This window comes from Vicia villosa, linkage group LG2, assembly GCF_029867415.1.
Source record: "Vicia villosa cultivar HV-30 ecotype Madison, WI linkage group LG2, Vvil1.0, whole genome shotgun sequence".
In the NCBI taxonomy this organism is placed as follows: Eukaryota; Viridiplantae; Streptophyta; class Magnoliopsida; order Fabales; family Fabaceae; genus Vicia; species Vicia villosa.
In genome coordinates, this window is record NC_081181.1 from 92,295,452 (window position 1) to 92,318,868 (window position 23,417).

The 23,417-nt window shown below is 35.5% G+C and overlaps 1 protein-coding gene across 1 annotated transcript; it reads left to right on the forward strand.

Annotated features, from left to right (window-relative positions):
* Positions 1–20,702: 20,702 nt before the first annotated feature.
* On the forward strand, positions 20,703–22,525 carry LOC131646429 (protein FEZ-like). The gene is made up of 3 exons (XM_058916460.1): positions 20,703–20,976; positions 21,065–21,366; positions 21,827–22,525. The coding sequence occupies exons 1-3, from the start codon at positions 20,796–20,798 to the stop codon at positions 22,523–22,525; spliced, it is 1,182 nt and encodes a 393-aa protein (XP_058772443.1). The 5' UTR covers positions 20,703–20,795.
* The last annotated feature ends 892 nt before the right edge of the window (positions 22,526–23,417 follow it).

Here is a 23,417-nt window from a genome sequence, read left to right on the forward strand (position 1 = left end):
AAAAACAAATCAAACAATAGCCTTAGGTTTAAAGGCTTGCATGGAGCTGATAGGTGATACCCTCCCCACTGAAGTTGAGTTGGTTAAAACCTGTCCTAGAATTGGATTCGGGTTCTATGATCCTTGGAAGTAACATCTCAATACGGCGCTCGAGCGGCCGATCAAAATATTCCTCGAGGATAACTAACTTCGATCAATTTCAAAGCTAGCCACTTAATAGGCCACAAGTCAAGTTCAACTAAAAAGGTTCTAAGACAAATTAGTGTTTAATGACACTTCGGAAGCCTAATATACTCCTTGATCGTTTTCAAGGGACATCAGTATAAACCAAAGTATCGCACTAACGATGACTACCAGATCAACCGTATCGGTACATGCCGTACAGTTTCCTTGGTCTAATGTCATATACTTAAGGTATCTCGAGATTCGGGTTAGAATCTTTCACACAAGCAAAATACCCAAGCAAGCCTTTGAAAAATAGAGCAATCAAGTCAAACAATTGAAAACATCGACCTATTCTCTTAAGGTAACCCCTTTTGAAAACATTTTGTTTTTTTTTTGAAAGTATCTCCCAGCAGAGTCGCCAGTTCTGTGGACCTCCGATTTTTTTTTAATACCGGGCCATACCTCTGATCTGTAGAGATACGTGAACTGACTCTTTTTTGTCGCTTAATGCTTTCGCATTTTTTTTTGAAAATATCACAGAGTCGCCACCGACCTTTTATTTTATCCAATTAAGGAAAGGTTTATAAAAGACACAGAAAAAAGACCTTTAAGAAATTCTGGGTAAGGGGGTAGGTTATACAAAGGGAAGGTGTTAGCACCCTTTGTATCCATGGTTATCCATGGGCTCTTAAGTTTGCTTAGCTCACTTGTTTTTCGATTACTTTTCAATTGCTCTGAAATTGCTCATATGTGGTTTCAAATACCTTTGTAATTTGAATTTTGTAATGATCCGTGTGTGGATGTATACAAAATGCTTGTTTATCTTTCGAAAGATGTTTTGAAAAGAACGTTAACTTTGTAATAATCCGTGTTTGGATGTATACAAAGTATTGTCTTTTTTGAAAGTTTTGAAAAAACAACAGTGTATGAGAATTTTGTTTGTTTTGATTTGAGCAAGCAAACTAGGAGGTCTACCCTGAGTTGTAAGGTCTTTATCCTATTTCCTTTAAAAATCTATCCTTTCACCGGATATAAAAGCAAGGTTCGATTTTGTACTCAAAACAGTGGAATTTTGACTTTGATTTTGAAAGATTGAAAAGGATTACCTGAAGAGGTGCAAGTGTGATTGTGATTGGATTCAGATATTTATCTTTGAAGTTAGTGATCTAACGGTTCAATTTTATCTTTGACATACACGCAGTTTATATGTATGCTGGAAAGTAAAATGCGGAAATGTAAAGTGCGGAAAGTAAATCTACGCTATTACATCGATTGTGCGGGAAACGTAAACTAGCCTATTTACATGAATTTGACATCCTATACATTTACCTAGGAATTTAAATTGCAAGAAAATAAAAGGCATGTTTTTTGGATTTTTATGATTGATTTTAATTATAATTAATGCATGATTAATTAAATTAAAATGAAGAAAAAAGATGAAAATATATTTAAACCTAGAAATAAGTTTAAAATATTTACAAAATATTTGTTAATTAATTTTAAAACAAAACTAATTTTTTTTGGAATTTTTGGAAATTGATTTGAAATTGATTTAAGTTAATTAAAACATAATTATGTAAATAATTATACAAATAATTAAAACTCAAAGATAAAATTATTCAAAATATGTACAAAATTAGTTTATAATATATAAACAATATTTTATATAAAGAACAATTTTTTTTGGGATTTTTGATTGGTTAGAATAATTAAAAAGCAAATATATAAATATATACTAATTAATTATGCAAAATATTGAAATTTTGAAGAAAAATAAAATATTTTTATTTCAGAAAATAGTATATTATTTTAGAAGTCTAAAAATATTTTTTGTGTATTTTTTGGATTTTTAAAACTATTTTTAATTAATTTAACAAAGAAATTAAAATAAAAATAGAAAATAAAATAGAAATAAAGGATACTGATCCTGTGTGGTTGTTTGTGAGGGAGCATGGTGCGCATGCGTGATCTGGAGCGTTGGATGACTCATTAAATGAAATCAAGTGGTCCAGAATTTGAGGCACATGGCTTACGTTACACCTGCAAGGCACAGAATTAGTGGGAAATTTAAAACCTGCGCGCGCGTGCCATCCAATAGGAGGAAGACACGTCTTCGTCTTCAACCTTCAGACAAGGCTTTTAACAGCGCTTTTGTAAAAAAGCGCTATTGTAAGTGAACCCTAAATCTGCAAAATAACGAATAGGGGTAAACAAGCATAAAAATCAGGCGCGATGGCACCATTGAATTCGTCTTGTTCCACTGAATGTAACCATGTCCTTAATTTTGCTTGGTTTTGGCCCTAATGAAAAACCCTAATTTTGAACTAAGCAAACCCTAAAATGGTATATGATACAAACAACCATTAAAGTCCAATTGAAGCTCCAGAAACGACCAAAGCTTCAAACCAAACACAATTATGCATCTACATCTTGTTAAATGTGCGTGAATGATGAGATATAAGTTGATTTTAGTTTGAACAAACCGTGGTCTAGGTAGCTCGATTTATGAGGTTTCAAGACTTGGAAATGATTGAGATATGTTCAGTAATGCTTGAGGAAAGTGTTTAAGTGTTTAGTTTGTATTGAAAATGGATTAAACTCAGAATTCGAATTTTGAATTTCCTTGAAATTTTTAAAGTGTTACAAGCATGGTACAAGCATAAGCATAGCTCTGAATTCGTGTCTCTCTCTTTGCTGAACTAAGATAGCTTATTTATAAGCTATGTGTGCTTAGAATTGAGGCTAACTTGCAGCTAGTTGCCTTTGTTGAAACTTTGGTTTTTAAATATTAAAAACCTTGAATTTTTGACCAAGTCTTGACTACATTCAATGCTCTTGCCTTGTGCACCAATCCTCTGCAGAAAATTGAAGGTTCCTTGGGTGAGTCATGCTTAGATTGTAAGCTACCATTTATCCATGCATTTTCCTTTTAATTTTAATCTTAAAGTAAGATAAAATCATGCAAAAAATGGATAAAAAAGGTATGGGCTTAGTCTTGGTCGTGGGAGGCCCATATCATCATGGAAATGATGTTTGAATGCTGAAAACTTGGCCCCATTTGGAAAAAATGCAATTTTGAACAATGTTGATTTCATGTATTTTCCCAAAATTTAGCCAACTTCAACAAGGTGTAAATCCTTCAATTTTTGTCATATGAAGGAGATCTTGCACTTTTTAGAAACCTCAAAGAGTCCTCTAACCAATGTCTTTGGTCTCATGTCAAAATGATTTTTGAAGCTCCTTGTGTGTCCTTTTGAAAAAAGTGTCTTTTTGTTGACTTTGAAAATGACCTGTAATGTCTTTGATCATATTTTTCAAATGGTGAATCCAATGACCATGGGATCAATGGCATTTGAAAGATAATTGAATTTCCTTCAAAACAAGCTTTGGTTTGAATTTTTTGGATGAAGGATGAGAGAGTTATGATCAGTCAAAGTTGAGTTGACTTTTCAGGCAAAAACCCTAATTTTGAATCTTAGGGTTTTGTTGATTTTTGATCTTTCCTTGATGAATTATGATCATCCAATGATCAAATGATGAATCCTTTGACAAAATATGGACTTTGACAAAAAATTTCATTTTTGACTGTCTGTTGACTTTTTTGGTCAAACGGGTCGTCTGTTGACTGTTTGAGCTGCTGACGGTGCGTCTGAGTGAATTGAAGTTTGAAAATTTGTATGATGGTACTTTGAGATATATGGATGTGTATGAAATCCATTTGAGCTCTCAAAAACTTGTTGCTCCTGTAAAAACAAGAAAAACCCTGATTAGGGACTGTTTGTGTAGGAGACAGTTAAGCGTACCTGATTTTTGTGCAGTGTTGAGTCTCTGCTAATCGCGTGATATTCAGAAGACTTCTAGAACAAAAACCTTGGAATTTTGAATTGTGAAAGATTGATTTGATTGATGGTACAAAACACTGAGAATTGTACTGCCAGCAGTTTGGCTGTCGACTGACTGTTCAGGTATTGATGTAGCAATTAGAGTGAAAAATCAACAGTCAAAGTTAATTTTCTTTTTTGTTGTTTTTTGTTTTTGTTTTATATGAAAAATGAAAGTTTATTTACATGACTTGTTAGAAAACATAGACATAATAAATAACTAATATACTGTTACCAGTACAGTCTGAGTTTCCTGATTCTGCGCCTGCAAAAAGATTTTAACTCTGTACCAATTGTGTCAGTACTATTTATCTGTAAATAAATAAATAGCATGTGTGAAGTAATAAACAGTATTTGGCGTTTGCGTAAGAATAAATTCAACTGCAGGCCAAATTACTGTATAAGAAAGATTCTAAAAAACTAAGTATTTCATATGTCAGGATATTTGTTGAAATAAAAATCCATGATTATATGAGACCCTTAATTTTCAGATTGGAGTTTTCTTGAAAAATATGTGGGCAAATTTTGGGGTATAACACACTTCCTTGCCGAGTTTCTCTATCCTTCAATGTAAGTTCATAGATCTGAGACTTATTTTCCAGATCAGATTACATCTCTTTCACACTTTCCCACAATTCTTTTGCTATGGAATAACACATATAGTTACTGATAATTTCCTCTTCCATAGAGTTAACCAACCATGTCTTTACCAACATCCCACACATCATGTTGTGGATCACCAACATCTGGTTTTGTGCGATCACCAGTAAGATATCCCATTTTCCTCTGCCACGGATATACATCTAGACAGATTGAAACCACCTCAAATAGTTCGACCCTTTGAGTCGAAAAGAGGTGATTTGGATATAATGAGAATCGCTGCCATAAGTAACTTTTTGCTCTTTTAGAGACTACGGGTTTTTAGGTGTTTTATTCTCCTCTTCACTGTTGACTGACGAAGTGTCAGTCATGGAAGTACAGAGGCAAAAACTGCAAAGAATTTGCTCTGATGCCAAGTAGAAAAGAATGAGAGGAGAATAATTCCTTGATATATCCAAATATACATGGGATTTATCGCTTAAATAGAGAAGAATTAGAATCCTAAATTAATTGCAGAGATTCTAACATAATTATATGTTATTCACAATAGTCGACTACCTAACAATATAATAACAGAAAAAGAAACAATATAAATGCTCTAATATTGACAACATGTTAATATTAATTAGGAATAACGTTTCAATCTGCCATTTTCCTCTTCCACATTATAGGAATAGTGTTTCGTATGCAGAGGTTGTAGCTAACAAGGGAGTCCTGAAGCAGTCTTTCGAAGGGAATTCTTCTTGTACTATATGTTATTCTCCGGACGCCCACGATATTTCCATATTGAATAAGGCCTTTGTTAGGACGGTGGTTTCTTCAGGGATGTCTTATAACATTCAAACAAGTTTTGAAGTTGAAGGATGATTTTCTATTAAGGTTACGCCTTTAGGAGCGAATTTTATCCTGCTGGAGGAATCGGAGGAAGGAGCGATCAGGGGCCTTATTTCAGAAGGCAAAAGTTGGTGGAGTCAATGGTTTTTAGACATCAGATAATGGAGGGAGGAGGATGTGGATAAGGAGAGGGTTACGTGGTTAAGACTGTACGAGATACCTTGTCATGCTTGGAACTTTTCTTTCTTCGACATGTTCTCCAAATCTGTTGGAAAGTATGTTTGTTACAACGAAAGTACTTTGAATCGTGTTAACATGGACATAGCTCATATCTTGGTTAGAACAAATTCAGTAGATGTGTTGGATGATATTATTAATGTTAACATCGATGGTATGTTGTTCAGGATCAAGATGGTGGGAGAATCATATGGCTCGTTGAGGATTGTGTTGAATCAAAAATGAACTGTTAAAGAGAGTTCTGAATCTTCATCTGCTTTGGACTCTGATTTTGGTTGGAAGAACAAAATAGGATAGGGGGTGTCTGTAGTGATTATATGGAAGAAACTTCAATGGAGTATGATTCCGGTGGTGGGAAGGACGATGTCCTGTCTACATCTTAGTACACTGCTAAGGTAGTGTCAGGATCTGTGGAGCAGGATATTTCATGTAACAACAGAGATCTTGGATGTTTCGATGAATCAATTGTGATAGCTAGGGAGGCGGGGGCAGCTATCAAGGCAGTAGATGGGGCCCTCGAAAGTAATTTTCTTTTCCCCGAAGTTTATGACATATGTCATAGATTTTCTGTGGACACATTTTTCAAATATGAAACGACTTTTAAAAAGGGAGTAGAAGTTAGCAAAAGGGCCTTGAAGGTTAGGAGCATTTATGAATGTGGTGGGCCAAAGACGAGAATTTTGAGAGAATGTTCTGACTCAATCTCTTCATTTGGGCTTAGTGAGAGGAAGGAACAGGAGGCTGACTTGGGATTTACGTTAAGCAAGGTTAGAACGTCAATACAAAAAAGCGAACCAGTATTAGGAAAGGACTCTGGTTATTCTGCAGGTACCATCTTATGTGAAGATAGCATATCAGATGGGGATTTGGCCTAAGTTAATATAAGGTTTCATGAGAATTTGGGATCCAAGGTAGGTAACAAAATCTGGTCGACAATCTCTAAGCTTGGTGTCGTGTTCGATGGGGAGGAGAAGGATTTTGTCAAAAAGATTGAGGTTTTAAAAAGTCAAGGCAGTGGTAAGTAGCAGGAGCAGAAGGTGAATTCAAAAGGTTTGTGATGATTATAGGAAGCTTGAACATTAAGGGGGAGGCAGTATTGTTAAGAGAAGAAGTATAAGTAGTTTGATTTCTTGTGCTAAAGCTGGCATCTTTATGATTCAAGAATCCAAGCTAATGGTAGTTGATCTTGCGGTTGTTGGGAGTCTGTGGCAGAAGGATAAGGTTGGATGGTCTTTTTCCAGGTCCGAAGGTAGATCGGGGGCTTGATTACGATGTGGAAGTAAGGTAATATGGAAGTCATTCTCAGTTTCAGCAAAGCGGGGATTCTGGGTACGAAGATGAAGTGTAAAGATAGGATTTTCTACGTCGTCAACATTTATTCGCCCTGCTCGTTGCAAGGTAAGAAAGATCTCTGAGAGGAGTTGTTGAAGCTTAGAGGGATTTACTCGGATGGAGATTGGTTGGTGGGAGGTGATTTGAATGCTAAAGGAAGTGAAGGGAAAGGTTGCACCATTGGGAGAAACTCTAAAAACAGACTTTTTTCCGAGTTTATTGAGAATAGCAGGTTGATTGATTTTCCTTGTAGTAGTAATCACTATAGCTGGTACAGTGGGGACGGGGTTGCAATGAGTAGACTGGACCGTTTTTTTGTGGATGACTCTCTAATTGAAAAATGGGGATTAGTGGGGCAGAAGATAGGGGAGAAGAGCGTTTCAGATCACTGCCCGATTTGGATTGTTAGCAATAAAGAGAATTGGGGACCTAAGCCTCTTATGGTTAATAACATGTGGTTTGAAGATAAGATTTTTCTGCCTTTTGTGGAACGGGAGTGGAGGAAGCTGGGGGTAGAGGGCAGAGGAGATTATGTTTTAAAAGAAAAACTTTGTCTGTTGAAAATTAGCTTACGAAGTGGAACAATGAGGTGTTTGGAAGGATTGATTTGGTCATTGAAGAAGGCAAGAAGAGGATTAACGAGGCAAATAAGTTATTGACCTGTTGCAAGGAGGACGAAATAGCAGTTTTAGTGAAAGTTAGGAGTGAAGATAGTAGGAAGATGTGGATGAATATGAAGATTAAGGAAAATATGATGCTCCAAAAATCTATGGTGAGATGGGATCAAGAAGGGGATATGAACAGCATGTACTTCCATAACATTTTGAAAGCTAGGAGGCGACGTAATTTCATCGGCAGTATTGTTACTGATAATGGAGAAGTTCATGAGGTGGGAGCCATTAAAGAGGAAGTGAGGAGGCACTTTGAGAAAAAGTTTTCTGAGCCAGATATAGAGCATCCTTCTCTTGCAAGTTCTCTTTCTAATTCTATTTCTAAAGCCGACAAGAATGGTCTGGAAGAACAGTTCTCGGAGGAGGTGATCAAAGAGGCAGTGTGGGGGTGCGATGGGTTGAAAAGTCTGGGACCAAACGGTTACAAGTTTTTATTTATCAGAAGGTGCTAAAGCTTCGTGAAGGAAGACTTTATCTCGTTTTTCAATGATTTCTACGTTTACGGTACTCTGTCTCAGGCAATTGTATCTTCTTTCATCACTTTGATCCCAAAGAAGGAGTGTCCTAGAAGACTAGACGACTACAGGCCCATCTGTTTGGTTAGTTGTCATTACAAAGCCTTATCTAAACTTCTTGCCGCTAGGTTGAAGAGGGTTTTAGGGTCGGTAATTTCGGAGGCTCAAAGCGCTTTTGTTCCTGGGAGGAACCTCTTGGATGGAGTTTTGGTTGCGAATGAGATTATCGATTATGAAGTTAAAGAGAAGAAGGGTTGCTTATTTTTCAAAGTCGACTTTGAAAAGGCATCTGACAGAGTCAATTGGTGCTTTCTCAAGACAATGCTGAAGAACATGGGGTTTGGCGATCGTTGGACGGCTTGGATGGAGGCTTTGGTTTGTTCAAGCTGGATGTCGGTGATCGTCAATGGTAGTCCATCGAAAGACTTCAAGGTTTGTAGAGGGCTCTGACAGGGAGACCCTCTGTCTCCTTTTCTGTTTGTTATTATCGGAGAAGGTTTAAGCGTGTTGATTAGAAAGGCTATAGAGGTCCAGGTACTGGCTCCTTTCTCCTTAGAAGGCCATTGTGAGGTGAGTACTTTATAGTTTGCTGATGATACTCTACTGATAGGAAACGGTGATTGGAAACAATTTTGGGCTCTCAAAGCAGTTTTAAGAAGTTTCAAATTGATTTCGGGGCTAGGAGTTAACTATCATAAGAGTCATCTTATCGGGTTAAATCTGAACCATCACTTTATATTCGTTGCTGGTAACTTTTTGAGGTGCAGGATACAGGAAAATTCATTTGACTTCCTGGGTTTCAGTCTAGGAGTTAATCATAAGTTGGTTTCTTGGTGGGAGCCACTAGATTAGGGTCTTGCAAAGGAAGAATCTTATCCTTGGGAGGTCGGATTACTCTGATTAATTCTGTGCTTTCGAGCCTTGCCATTTTCCAGCTATCCTTTTTCAAAGCTGTTGTATCCCAAAATTTTCCCTCATATATTTCCATATGTCACTTTATTCCGAATAAGTGACATAGCCCAGTTGGTAAGGATTTGAGTGTAAAAGGTACAAAAGCGAAAGGTCCTGAGTTTGAATCTCACTGTTGATATTTTTTCCTTTATTTTTTTCTAACTTTATCTTTATTTTTTTATTTAAAAAATCACAAAAATTGCATTTTTTTTCTTATTTTAATTTAATTTCCGCACTTAATAAATAGACATTTTTTAAAATAGTCAATTTTCACTTTTATGCATTTTTTTAGTCAAAAAATCAACAAAAATCATAAAATATTCAAAAAAATCCAAAAAGAGAAGTTTTTAATCTTATTTGTTCTATTAGTAGCCCTTTTCATATCTTAGGGAGCAAGTAATCTCATTGAATTATTTTGATTTAATTTCTTGCTAGAATTAAAACAAAATAATTTTTTGGCCTTGATTTGATTCATAGTTTTTATTATAATTTTCCTTTTTCATTTAACCTAATTTTTGTGTATAAATAGACACTTTTTTCATTCTCAAAAGAAAAAACTAACAATTACCAATTTTTCTAACCTCTCTCATTCACAAACTAACAACCCACGTACAACAACAACTTTCCAACTTCTTTTTCTTTTACAATCCTTATTCATCTCTAACCTACACTTAACAATCACTACAGCCATCTCCTTCAAAATATCTTCATCAACCATAGTCAAACTACAACCACCACCTTCAAAACCATATTCAACATAAACAAAAACTTACCAAAATTTCACATCATGAACCCTGTTCATACAATAACCAATAATCACCTAAGCTTATCACATAACACAATACCATGATTGTAGCTTTTTTTTCTCATAGTTTTTTTCTCAAGCCAATTAACACATCACTTAAGTTTTTGCAGGGAAAGATGAAACAAAAAACAAATGTTGTCCGCTGAGAATCTAACACCTACGCGTAGCTCCGAGCCCGATCAACACCTCTCAACTCGCCGTCGGGCTTCTTTTTCGGTTCACCTTTCATTTACTGTTGTCGTATTTGTTTTAATTTAATTTGTATTTGTTCTCTTTTCTTTGATTGAAGAAAAAAGATGGAATGGGTTGTGATAACTCCCTCGCATGTGGGTATGATACATCAAAAAAACAAGAGAATGAGAAAGTTCCAAAACCTACAACGACCGCCGCATATGTCCACTCCTACGCACCTCACGGACGCAGTCGACGAGTCCACGAACGAGATTCCGGCCGCCGCGCAACCGATCCGCTGTCGAATCCTTCATTGATACCCTTTTCCACTACTTTTCCATTCTTTTTATATTTTCTTTTTAATTAACTTCTAATTATTTGTTTAACTATTAAAATCATTAACAAATTAGGATTAGGGTTAATTAACCAAATCATTATTTTTTTTTCCTTCGAATTTTTAACTTAATTAGCTCTAATTTAATTAGGACACTCCATTTAATTATTTTCATAAATCATAAAAACACAAAAACAATTAGATTTAGGTTTAATTGATTTTATTTTTAACATAATTTTGATTAATTTAGTAACTAGGATTTTATTAGATTTTTTAGATTTAATAATTAAAAATCAATTAGAGATTTAATTATATTATATTTAATTTGAACATAATTAGATAATTAGATTTATTTTAATTTATTAAATTAGATTTAGATTAACATTAAAAATTAAATCTTTTTTTTAACCCTAAATATTTTCCTTCTCTTTCCATATCTTCTCAACTTTTCAATTCATTCGCTATTTAATTTTCTCGCATATTTTTTACAAATTATGTAAGTGGTTATAGGATGTAATAGTTTAGTTAGGACTTTTAATTTCCGCACTTTATTTTCCCGCAAGATTTTTACTAATTATGTATCTGCCCCGAAGCCATGTAATAGTAATTAGGGTTTACTTTCCGCAATTTACTTTCTGCACATTATAACTGTTATTAATTGTTAGATGTATGCTAATAGGATTGTATGACAAGATAAAATTGAACATAGCTAACAATAATTCAAGATAAAATATCTGAATCAACACATTGGCACTCACTCACATTTAGGGTAATCTCTCTTGTTGTCTTACGATTATATAGTCATGTCCCTCGAACGTAGGGGTATCTTAGCAAAAGTTGCCTACGAATAGATCATCATAATCCCTTAGATATAAAGATCATAGTCCATTGATGACCCTTTGAGTTGCCTATGAAAAGATGATCTAGTCCCTCAGTTGCCTACAGAAAAATGATGACAGTCCCTTCGAATTGCTAAGGTATCTTTACATGTTGCCTTCTATGACCATATGATGACCCTACGATTGTCCCTTCACATCCAATAGATAGGATTTCCTACCAACTAATTGTATGGATAATACTATCTCCAAAAGAAAACATAATAGAATAGGAAAGACTATTACTTAGTGGGTAGGTTCTCCTAAATGCGTGCTCACTCCCAAATTCATTTTCACACCTCACTTTTTCAAACAAAATATTTTCAGACAACACTTTGTATACATTCATACAAGAATCATTACAAAGTATGCCTTACTAATGGCACTCCAAATATTTTCAAAAGCACACACACACACAAATCAAACAAAAGTGAGCTAAGCAATTAAGAGCCCGTGGATAACCATGGATACAAAGGGTGCTAATACCTTCCCTTTGAATAACCTACCCCCCGAACTTTTAAAGGTCTTTCCTGTTCTTTTATGCCTTTCCTAATAAAATTAGATAAAATAAAAGTCGGTGGTGATTGTTGCTAACCGCAACATGTTTTGCGAGAAACAAAACAAAAAGTCATTTCTCCCACCGTATTACAAAAGCGTCGTGTAGTGTCATCAAGGAAATAGAGAGAATTCAGAGCAATTTTTTATAGGGAAATAGCGACGTCAAGAGGAATATTTCTTGGGTAAGATGGGAGGCCCTCTGTTTGTCAAAGGACAACGGTGGATTGGGTTTTAAGAGCTTCAAAGAGTTTAACACAACCTTTCTTTTTAAATGGAAATGGCGAATGTTGCAAGGATCTAAAGCGCTTTGGGCGAAAGTCTTAACGGCAAAATACGGTGATCGGAAGAATAACTTGTTAACCGTTGTCAAAAGGAGGGTGTTTAAAAGTAGGTCAGTTTGGTGGTCTGATATTCTGAACTTAGAATTAAAATTTCCTTCCCATATTCTGTTGGATAACTGTGTGTATAGCTTGGGAGATGGAAACGTCATACCGTTTTGGAACGCATCCTGGATGAACGTGGGGAGGCTATCAGACATTTTCCCAATGTTGTTTAAGGATAGTTCAGCTAAAGGAGGGACTGTAAAACCAATGGGAAATTGGATGGGTGCATATTGGGTTTGGGGAAGCTTCGGTATAGATTCGAGTAATCCAGTTTTGTCGCAAGATTTGTTAGAATTGCATGGATTAATTGCTAATATTGCTCCTAATAATTCTGAGTCGGACTCGGTGTAGTGGCTAAAAGACAAATTCAGTGGCTATTCTTCTCGGTCTGGATACTTGGCATTGCTTGAAATTCAGGTAGTTCCTCCATTGGAGGATTCAATTAGGCACATCCTTACAGCTTATTGGAAGGCTTAGGTTGCGTTTAGAACCAAAGCTTTTGGTTGGAGATGTATCATTGACAAGTTGCCTTTAAAGGTTTCGTTGATTCGAAGAGGAGTTAACTTGGAGCCTTTGTGTATTTTATGTCATGGGGGTGACGAAGATTTATCTCTTCAAGGATTGCTCCTTTTCAAGACAGATTTGGATGGACATTAGCGTTTGGTTGGGAATAAATATGGATTTAGACGGGTCAATTTCTGTTTGTATATTGGCATGGTTGAGGGATTGTAGAAAAGTAGGTGCTGGCAAGGATAGAGCTTGTGGTATGTGGTTAACGATAATGTGGTGCATTTGGAGGCACCGAAACGACATTGTTTTCAACGGAGTTTTACCTTGCCTCTCCGATGTAGAATGGAATATCAAATTGAAATTGTGGAAATGGTTGAGTGTAGGTAATATTTATTTATCCAAGTGTATCTTTTATGATTTTTGTAAAAATCCGGTGGAAAATCTAGAATAAATTTCAGTTGGTAGGAAATCTTCCTTTTCCGAGCCTTTTCTTGGTTTTTGTAAGCGGGTTTGAGTACCCCTAGTACTCGTTTAGTAATGAATCTAGCTTATAAAAAAAACTGATACAAAGCTTCTATAATAGAATTAAAAACTATCAGTAATAAAGACACAATCGCAATGCAAACAAATATGCTCAAAATACTACTATTTTATAAGCAAATATTTTTTAATTTACTAAATAATTAAGAATTTAATATGTTTGGTCCTTCTAATATTTGATATTTCACTTTTAGTCCCTCAATTTTTTTTTAAAGAATGGTCCTCTTAAATTTTTCTACCCATACTTTCAATTTCTTCGGTAACTTAATGATGATTTTTACAACTTAACGATATTTTATTACTTGCCGACGATTTTTATAACTTAATGACGTTTTACTACTTAGCGACTATTTTAGCAAGAGGAACCAAAAGTATAGATAAAAAAATTTAGGATAATCATTCATTTGAAGAAATTTTTTTAAAAGACAAAAAAAATATATATATATATATATATATATATATATATATATATATATATATATATATATATATATATATATATATATATATATATATATATATATATATATATATATATATTTTTAGAGGACGACAAACAAATTTAATCCAATAATTAATATATCTCGTATATATCTAAATCAAATACATAATTTATTTAACGAATCTTGAAAATAATTTTTTTGCAAAAGTAGGGCATAACAAGTAGAGGTGGAAATAGGCCAGGTCGACAACAGGGACCTACAGACTAGCCTATATAGGCTCAGGTCAGGTCACATATTTTTTTTAAATAGAAAATGTCTAGGCTTTTTTATATGCCTATTTAGTTAAAAAGGCCATGTCTCAGGTCCCAAAAAAAAAACCTTTTAAGCCTATCAGGCCAGCCTATATAAATAATTATTTTATTATCATTATGTTATGTTTTGTATTTTGAATTAAAATACATAAACAAAACTTGATTATCTTGAAGAACGTGTGAAAATAAGATTTTTTTTTGATAAGCAATATATATTAATAATAAAAAGAGTACAAGGGGTACTCGACCCGGATACAAGAATACACTCTACAAAGATTATACAATATTGGTCGAAATCAAGGGAGCTTGGTACCAATAATACTTGGTGTGAAAATAAAATGAAAACACTTGATGAACATTGTGTTCATAAGTTCTCTTAAACAAATAGTCTCTCAGAACTTAGCTAATCGATAAGTTAAAATAAGTCAATACAAACAAATTTTTAGTCACTTGATCTTTTAGTTAGTTAGTCTATTTAAATATTATTTTAATTACTTATTTATATATGTCTAAGACAAATAGACGTTTATGTAGGTTAACCAAGCCTTCGGAAAGGTCAGACTCGGACTTAAAGATAAGCTTACGACAAGCTACAGGTCAGACTTAAGCTTCGATTTTTTTGACAAGTCAGACTTAAACTCAGTAAATCTTCATTCAGTGCAACCTATTTCCACCCCTAATAGGAAGTTGTAATCCAAGTAAACCAGTGGTTCCATTCAAAGGTGAGAAAGAAATAAAACTCAAAGAAGTTTATTATTGTTGAAAATAAACTCAAAGAAGGCAGTGTGAAATACCTCATTGAAAACAGTTCTTACCTAACTCTCATGTTGGACACAATGATCTGAATTAAATATAAATAGCAAAATGTCTTTCCAAGGTTAAAATTTGAACAAAAAGTTCCTATAAGGGCAAAGCGGTCCCCTCAAGCATATATCTTAGACTTAGATCACACGCTCGCTTGTTTTTATTTGAAATTTTAGATTATTAATATTATTCAACTGATTCAAACCTGATAAAATCAGTGGAATAGAAACTCTGAGAATGGAATAGAAACGGGATTTACGTGTTCCGAGAAGCCTATAATTATATAATCCTAAATGTGTCATAGTGGAATTTGCAGTTCAATTATATATTAGCCTTGTTTTGGAATCTGGTTCAGTCCCACGTTTCCAAATGTTATTTCAAAGTTTCAAACATTATATATATTATGAATTACATGGAACTTTGATATGGTGTCTTGACTTGTAGTTTTGGATACAAATTATGGTTTTCATGACATTAATGTGTTTAAAGGGTTATTAAGTGATTCATAATCCCAAAACCTACAAATTAGACATTTTATTGAGATTCCACATTTCCAAAGTCATACTATACACAAATCAACATTAAAAAATATTATCAACATGAAAAGAAGAAAAAAAAAACTAATCATATACTCCCTCCCTCTCACAATAGGTGTCATCTTTCTTATTTTTATTTATCTCAAATTATTTGTCCATTTAAAATACCAATGTGATATTTATTATTTTTTTCCACTAACTTACCCTTATTTATTGTATTTTAATTCATTTAAGTACTCCACTATCTATTATTAATAAGGTTATTTTAGTAAATGAGACTCATTTTATCATTGAAATCAACATAATTGATCTTTTTTTAAAAGTGTGAAAATCTCAAAAAAGACACTTATTGTGAGACGGAAGGAGTATTTTTTTTATATATACAAAATAATTATACAAAAATATAAATCAAACTGACAATAAACTCCGCTAAATTTTGTAAACTTTGTCGTCATATTTTTAAAAGACAAAATCAATTCTCTTATATTATTATACCTGTAAAAGATTTACTTATCTCTAGTACTAAGACAAATTAACCATTTTATTGAGACTCTACATGTTCAAGGTCATACTCTCATACACAAATCAACATTAAAATATATTTTAAAAGAATATTATCAACATGGAAGAAAAAATCTAATTCTTTTTTTTTTGTATATAATAAAAGTTAATTATTCAGTTATTCGTTTTTTTTAATGTCATTCAATCTTCTTAAAAATGGTATCGGTTGATTTAAGAGACACAACATTATTTTATGCATAAACTTTTACTCTCTTAAAAATATCAAGTGTGATGGCGCTTTTGGGCTTTTGTTGAAATGAAGGTGTCTTATAAAATTAAGGCGTTTAGGTGGAGGCTTTTTCGAAATAGACTTCCAACCAAAAATCTCTTGGTAAATAAAGGTATTTTCTTCTCATATGATAATTTAATTTGTACATTTTGTGGGATTGATTTGGAAAATCGAGATCATTCCTTTTTCAAATGCTTAGTGGTTAGGAAGATTTGGAGTGAGATTGCTTGTTGGGTTGGTAAATTGGATAGGATGGCGGAAGAGTGTTTACCCCATTTTATGAATTGGCATTCATTTTTTCGGTTTCATAAGGTTAAAGATACTAAGTTAGGAGTAGTTTGGCTTGCCACCTCTTGGGCGATATGGTTAGTGAGGAATGGAGTTTGTTTCCGGAATGAAGCTTGGAGCTTGAACAATATCGTTTGGAACATTAAGCTTGAAAATTTCTTTAGCCACCTCCCTATGGGGGTCACCCCCAGCGAAAAACCCAAAATACCCCTGCTTCGGAAATGAACTTCCGAAGCATTGATTTTTTTAAAAAAATTTCACAATTTGGAAGTGCATCTCCGAAAACACCTCATGGGGGGTGTCTTCGGAGATGAACTTCCGAAAACACCTCATGGGGGGTGTGTTCGGAGATGTACTTCCGAAAACACATTTATTCAGATTTTGGGGGGTTTCGGAAATGAACTTCCGAATTATGCAGAAACTGTGTTTTTTTTTATGTTTTTTCTTAACAGTCTCGCATTTTTAATTAAACGCAAACGCCAAATAAAATAAGCAACAGATAAAATGAAAAATACTAATATGATAAATCAAATCCAAATAATATATACAAGCCGAAAATAATAATAATACTGTGCGAAAGATACAATCTGAAAAGAAAAAAAAAAAACCCGACCACTACTGGGTGTGCCTAACCCTCTCTCCCTGGGACCTCCTCTGCCGCCTGTATGTCGCCGCACGGCCCGCATCAGTGACGATCATCTCCATCACGGCGACTGCCTCTGGACCGCCCTGCTGAACGACACCTCGATCCAACGCGTCCCGCCCAAGCATCTCTATCCGCTGGCAGATCGGCATGAGATCAATGGCGTGGTCATCCTCGGCCTGCTGGTTCTCTAGGATCTCCTCGTGTGCTGGCCTAGGAGCACCGAGAACGTCGGGTCTCAGCAGAGGATGTGACACCCGATAGAACCATGTGACGTATCCCTCCTCACTGTGCCAGTCCTGTGTGACCCGAGTGAGACGGTACTCCTGCGGTACCACATGCTGCCAGTCCTCCCATATGGCAGTGAGCTGCACTCGGGTCATTGTGTCGGGAGCAGCCTCAAAGGGTGACCTGGGTATCCGCTGCACGAATCTGAACTGACGCATGCACCGCTCAGGGAGATACCGGACCATGATGGTAGTCCCGCATGCCAGCCAACCTGAATATAGAGCAATGTCGTTAAAGGGGACAATCTGAGCGTAGTCGCTGAACGGCCTCCAGGTGACGTCGTCGTGCATCGTGCGGTCCAAGTATCCACGGTATAGTCCCATCGCATCGTTCCCCCTCTGGAGAACGTATCTGGCGGCCCTGGGCATGGCGTCCACGTACGCAGGATCGATGTGAAAGTCGTGGATGCAGGAGAAGTAGGAGATGATCCAGCTCTGAAACAGAAACACGATAATGTATTAAAAATAAATACGAAACATAAATAAATAAATAAATACGATAATGTATTAAAATAAAACGTACCGTAAGTAGTGTGCAGGATCCGACCAACTGCCTCGTCCTCCAGTTGGAGGCCTCATTCAGCTTCTGGTAGAGGTATGCTAGAGTAGCTGCCCCCCAGTTCCACTGGTGAACGGTATCCAGGTCCATGAAGTAGCGGAGGTAGGTCACGTCGACGTACCTTGCACTCTTGTCCACAAAGCATGCAGCGCCTACCACATGCATGTACCAACACCGGAGAGCGCAGCCGCGGTGATAGTGTGTGAATAGCTCGTCGCCCGCCTCCTCAGCCTCGGCCGCCGCGTCTAGGTGGTGCTCAAAATAGCAGCTCAGTGTGGTGAACCGGACATGAGGCCCAGATGTCGTGACGCACTCAAAGTGAGCAACCTCGTGCTCCATGCCCAAATAGAGCGTCATCCACTCAATGGCCTCGACCCTCTGGATCCGGGAGTGGTGCAACAGCGGCCCCCTAATCGGCAGGTGGAGAAGACACTGCACGTCATGCAAGATGATCGTCATCTCCCCAATCGGCAAGTGGAAAGAGGACGTCTCCTTGTGCCAGCGCTCCACAAATGCCCCCTGCATGCCGGTGCTGATGGTGGTGTACCCCGTCATGCAGAGCCCGCTAAGCCCTGAACCTCGCACATGGTCGTTAAACCACTCAGCTGCTGGTTTAAACAGACTGAAAATCTTTCGGGCGTGGTTCACCATTTTCAACGGCTCTCTCTCCTGTTACAAAAAAAAACAAATAAGCGACATATATTAAATAAGCGACAAATAAACGGTTAAATTATAAAAAATGGTGACAAATAAACGGTTAAATTATAAAAAATACCTCTCCCTCCCAGATACGCCGAGCGACGTGATCGTGGTAGTTAATCAGCACGGAAGTGTCAAAGGGCCCTCCCGGATAGCTGTCCTCCTGCTCATCCTCCTCCCCGGCTGGAGGGTCAACATCCGGTACCCCCTCCGGCTCGTGGTAGGGCACTGCCGCCACCTCCTCCTCCTCCTCCTCTCGCTGGCGGGAAGAAGATACCCGAGCCAGCCGACTCCTAGATCCTGAAGCAGATGTACCCTCTCCCTCGCCCACGGGAACTCACACACGTCGTCCCCGGCCCTGCCCCCGTTCCTGTGTCGACGCCAGCTGCGCCGCCGCCCGCTCGCGTCTAGCCGACGCAGTCTGGGTCTCCCTACCCTGTCTGATGCGTGCTGGTTGGTTGTCTGACATGTTCCTGTAAACAATTGAAATCAATTAATATGCCACACAAAAGAAAAAACTAAAAAAATTGAACTTCTGATACAATTCGGAAGTTCATTTCCGAAACTGGGATGGAGGTGTTTTCGGAAATGAACTTCCGAAACACCCCTGCGATGAAGTTTTTTGCAACTTCCATGGCAGACCCCAAAACCAGACTTAAAAACTACTTTTGCAATTTCTAAACACCCTAAATATCAGTACAAACCTACCCCAATGTGGTTTTTGCAATTTCTAAACACCCTAATAGAGATTTTAATAATAGATCTAAAAATAGAAAAAATTCAAAAACTTACCAATTGAAGAGATTAGGATGACTTAGGTTGAGTTTGGGAAGCTTTTGGAATGCACACTTGCTTTTGCACACTTGCTTTTGCAGAAATTTTTGAAGAGAGGAAGTTTGAAGAAGATTTAGGGTAAACTGAATGGGGGAGGGGGGCTGTTTTGCTTAATCTGCAAAACGCGCAATATTTCGGAAATGAACTTCCGAAATGTTGTTTTCGGAAGTGCATTTCCGAAATAAGACAATTTTTCAAAAAAAAAAGGCGCTTTTCAAAAAAAAGGCATCTCCGAAAACACCTTTTTCTTGCATTTCGGAAATGCATTTCCGAAGTCAGGGGTAGTTTGGGTTTTTCACCAGAGGTGGACTAAAAGGTTGGGAGGTCTATAAAGAAATTTTCTTAAGCTTTTGGCTTGGAAGTGGTCTATTTGTGGAAAAATTACACACTCTAATTATTCTTTCTACAAGTTTAGTAAGGATCTTTTATTATTTCTCTCGTAACTCTTAGTTCTCCTCTTTAATATAATTCCTTGATTACAAAAAAAAAAAATATCAATTATCTCTGGTGTTAAGGAAAAAAAGTATTAAAGACAAATAATATGAAAGCACTTTCATTGTTAAAGTACGTTTTTCCTTACTTGACCATTTTATTTAAAGCGATTTTGAAGACTATTCTTCTCACACTAAAACATCTAATCCCCAATTATGTTAGTAAGAAAACTCCAATCAAGTCAATATATATACATGCGTGTTATACTCATATTCAACCGTATATTGAAATATCTATTGGTTTAACTTCTCCTTTATAAGTAAACAAAAAATTTAAAGATACATTGTTCTTCACATATGCTCGGTCCCGCCAAAATATATCAACCTTAGAACAAAAATTAAAAATTAAGTATGATAAATATTTAGTATAGTGATCTCTTATTGACTTGAATAGTAGTAGTAAGTACCTTAAATTAATTTATTTTCTTGGTAATTGTTCATTTTTAATTAAGAGTAATTGCCCTTTGCTTATTATGATGAACCAAATCTAAGCCATCCTCGCAAACCACACAATGCTTTAAAAGTCACCAGAAAAGGTGGCTGATCCTTCGGTGGCATACCCCTTATCAGGTAGCATATAATCCCTTCAAATTAACTCCATAACTTCACTCTCATTTCACATTTCATTCTCTTCCAAGTTTTCAACTCTTCTAGGGTTTTTGTTCTTGCTTTTCAAAACTTTCAACTATCTCTTTGAAAGCATCTTCCACTTAATTTTCTACCTTGATTTTTAGTCTTGCTTTACAATATGGAAGAGACAAATGATGTTGAAAAAGTTGATGAAGTTATATTACCAGGGTTTAGGTTTCATCCAACTGATGAAGAGCTAGTTGGTTTTTACCTAAAGAGAAAAGTTCAACAAAGGCCTCTATCTATTGAGCTCATCAAGCAGCTTGATATCTATAAATATGATCCTTGGGATCTTCCAAGTAAGACAATATATATCTCTATAAGCACTTTTTCCAAACTCAACTTAGCTTAAGTACTTATGTACAAGTTATGATTTTATGTATGCAGAATTTGCTAGTACAGGAGAGAAAGAGTGGTATTTCTACTGTCCAAGAGACAGAAAATACAGAAACAGTGCAAGGCCAAATAGGGTAACTGGAGCTGGATTCTGGAAAGCTACTGGTACTGATAGACCTATTTATTCCTCAGAAGGTTCTAAGTGCATTGGTTTGAAGAAATCATTAGTCTTTTACAAAGGTAGAGCTGCTAAAGGACTCAAAACTGACTGGATGATGCATGAGTTTAGGTTACCTTCTCTCGTAGATCCGCTTTCATCGAAGAAGTACTTCGACAAAACCATTCCCGCTAATGTGAGTAAAAATATTTTAACCTTTTTCTTAGCAAAGTTATCATTTTCAAGCGATAGTACTCGTGATTTGATATTATTGATAGGGGGCGTATAAAATAGTCTGTCGCATAGGGTTTAAAATGTAATCCAATTAAATTGTAACTAAATAGAGTTCTTCAAATATTTGTTACCGTTAAATCATGCTTACATAAGGTCTCTATTTATTTTGTCATGGTTAAACCACATTAATCTATACAAAGCCTGTAAAAATTTGAAACGGCTCTGACTATGAAGGTTCGTAGTAAAAAATTGACACATACAAAGTCAACATTAGTTGCATGACAGCCTCTAAAAACTTGATAAGGCTCCGACTATGAAGGTTCGAAGTCAAAAATGACACATGCAAAGTCAACATTAGTTGCATGATACTCCATTTGTCTTATTATAATGTCTCTTTAACTTGTCTTTTAAATAACATGCAGGAATCTTGGGCTATATGCAGAATATTCAAGAAAACAAATTCTACAACTCAAAGAGCTTTATCTCACTCTTGGGTTTCTTCTCTTTCTGAAACAAGAGCCTCTATGCTAACCAAAAATCAAGAAATCAACCAATTTTGTTCAGACAACATGTCACAAACAAAGAAAGAAACCTTAGCAAACAACTTCATCACTAACAACAATGGTAATAGCCAACAAAACTTTGATGTTGATGTTGATGTTGATCTTACCTCTTATAAATCCATAATTAATCATCACTTACCCAATATTTCAAATGAATATCTTAACACAAACTTGATATTCTCGCCATCTCAACTACAAACATGTGACAACACTTCCAAATCTACAATGGATGATGTTTCATCAATGTTGTTGAACATGTCATCATCATCATCCTCAATGCTTGGTGACTTTAGCAAGACATGTAACGAGGTTACAACTACAAATTTCAACTGTGGCTTGCAAGAGCAATTTAGTGACTACTCAATGCAATTGCAAAGTACATTTGATAACCAATATGATAATAACGCATTGGTAAAGGCTCCTTATTACAATGAACAAGAATTGATGCATTTCAATATTGGTGAGGCATGGAAGTCAAATTTGCTTTGGGATACTTCATTTTGTCCTTGTGATGTTCCCTCTAGTTATTATTCTACAACAACCAAGTGTTACACTTAATTAGTCCTTTTTTATTTTAACATATTAGGATTTAGAAGCACTTGGTTTTTTTTAGTTAGCTTCTATGGTAGGAAGTGAGTACTAGTGATTTGACTATTTTAACTTCTATTTGTGTTCAATTTTAAATTAGCATGTAGAATATGTATTTTAATTTTTTTTATTTGATGTTAGAGTACTTTGAAAGTTTTTGTAACTGAGGAAATATGTGAAGTCAAATGTCAATGGAATAGAAATTTGACTTAAATGAAAGAGTTTGAAAATGAGCCTCGAGTTGATTGTCACTTTATTATATAAAAAATATCATATAAATTATATAATATTTCACTTAAGGACTTCTAATCATATTGTGCCTAAATATTTTTATTGTTATAAACATGATAACACATCTTCATTATGTTTTACATTAACTAAAAAGGATCCAAAACGATTTGAATATCTTAACTTAAATTTGCAATGCATATGGATTATACAGTAAACTCAAAATTGTATATCAATAGTGATATTCAAAGTCCATAACTAGATTCAAAACCATTTTCTCATCCTTCACTCCTAAGAAAGGATGTTTTGTCTTATATGAAGTCAACAACTAAGATAAAGATGTTGGTTATATGCTAATGTTGATAAGATTTCTAATCTTATATTTGGAGGTGTTTTACTTGTTGAAGGTTTAAAATATAATTTATTTAGTATTAGTCAAATGTGTGACAAAGGTAATGCAAATAGTGTTTGATTTTAAATTTGAAAACAAACAAACTTTGTTTACTAGTCAAAGAAGTGAAAATAGTTATATTGTCAATTTAAATAAACTATACATAATGTATGCTGTCTTCTTATTAAGACGTTGTTAAGAAATAAGAGAATAACACATATTCATATGAATCACTTAAATAAC

Excerpts from the sequence above, each read along its gene's own strand:
- LOC131646429 (XM_058916460.1), top strand. The coding sequence starts at position 20,796 with ATGGAAGAGACAAATGATGTTGAAAAAGTTGATGAAGTTATATTACCA. Across the intron at positions 20,977-21,064 it reads TGATCCTTGGGATCTTCCAA|AATTTGCTAGTACAGGAGAG; the intron begins GTAAGACAATAT and ends TTATGTATGCAG. Across the intron at positions 21,367-21,826 it reads ACAAAACCATTCCCGCTAAT|GAATCTTGGGCTATATGCAG; the intron begins GTGAGTAAAAAT and ends AATAACATGCAG.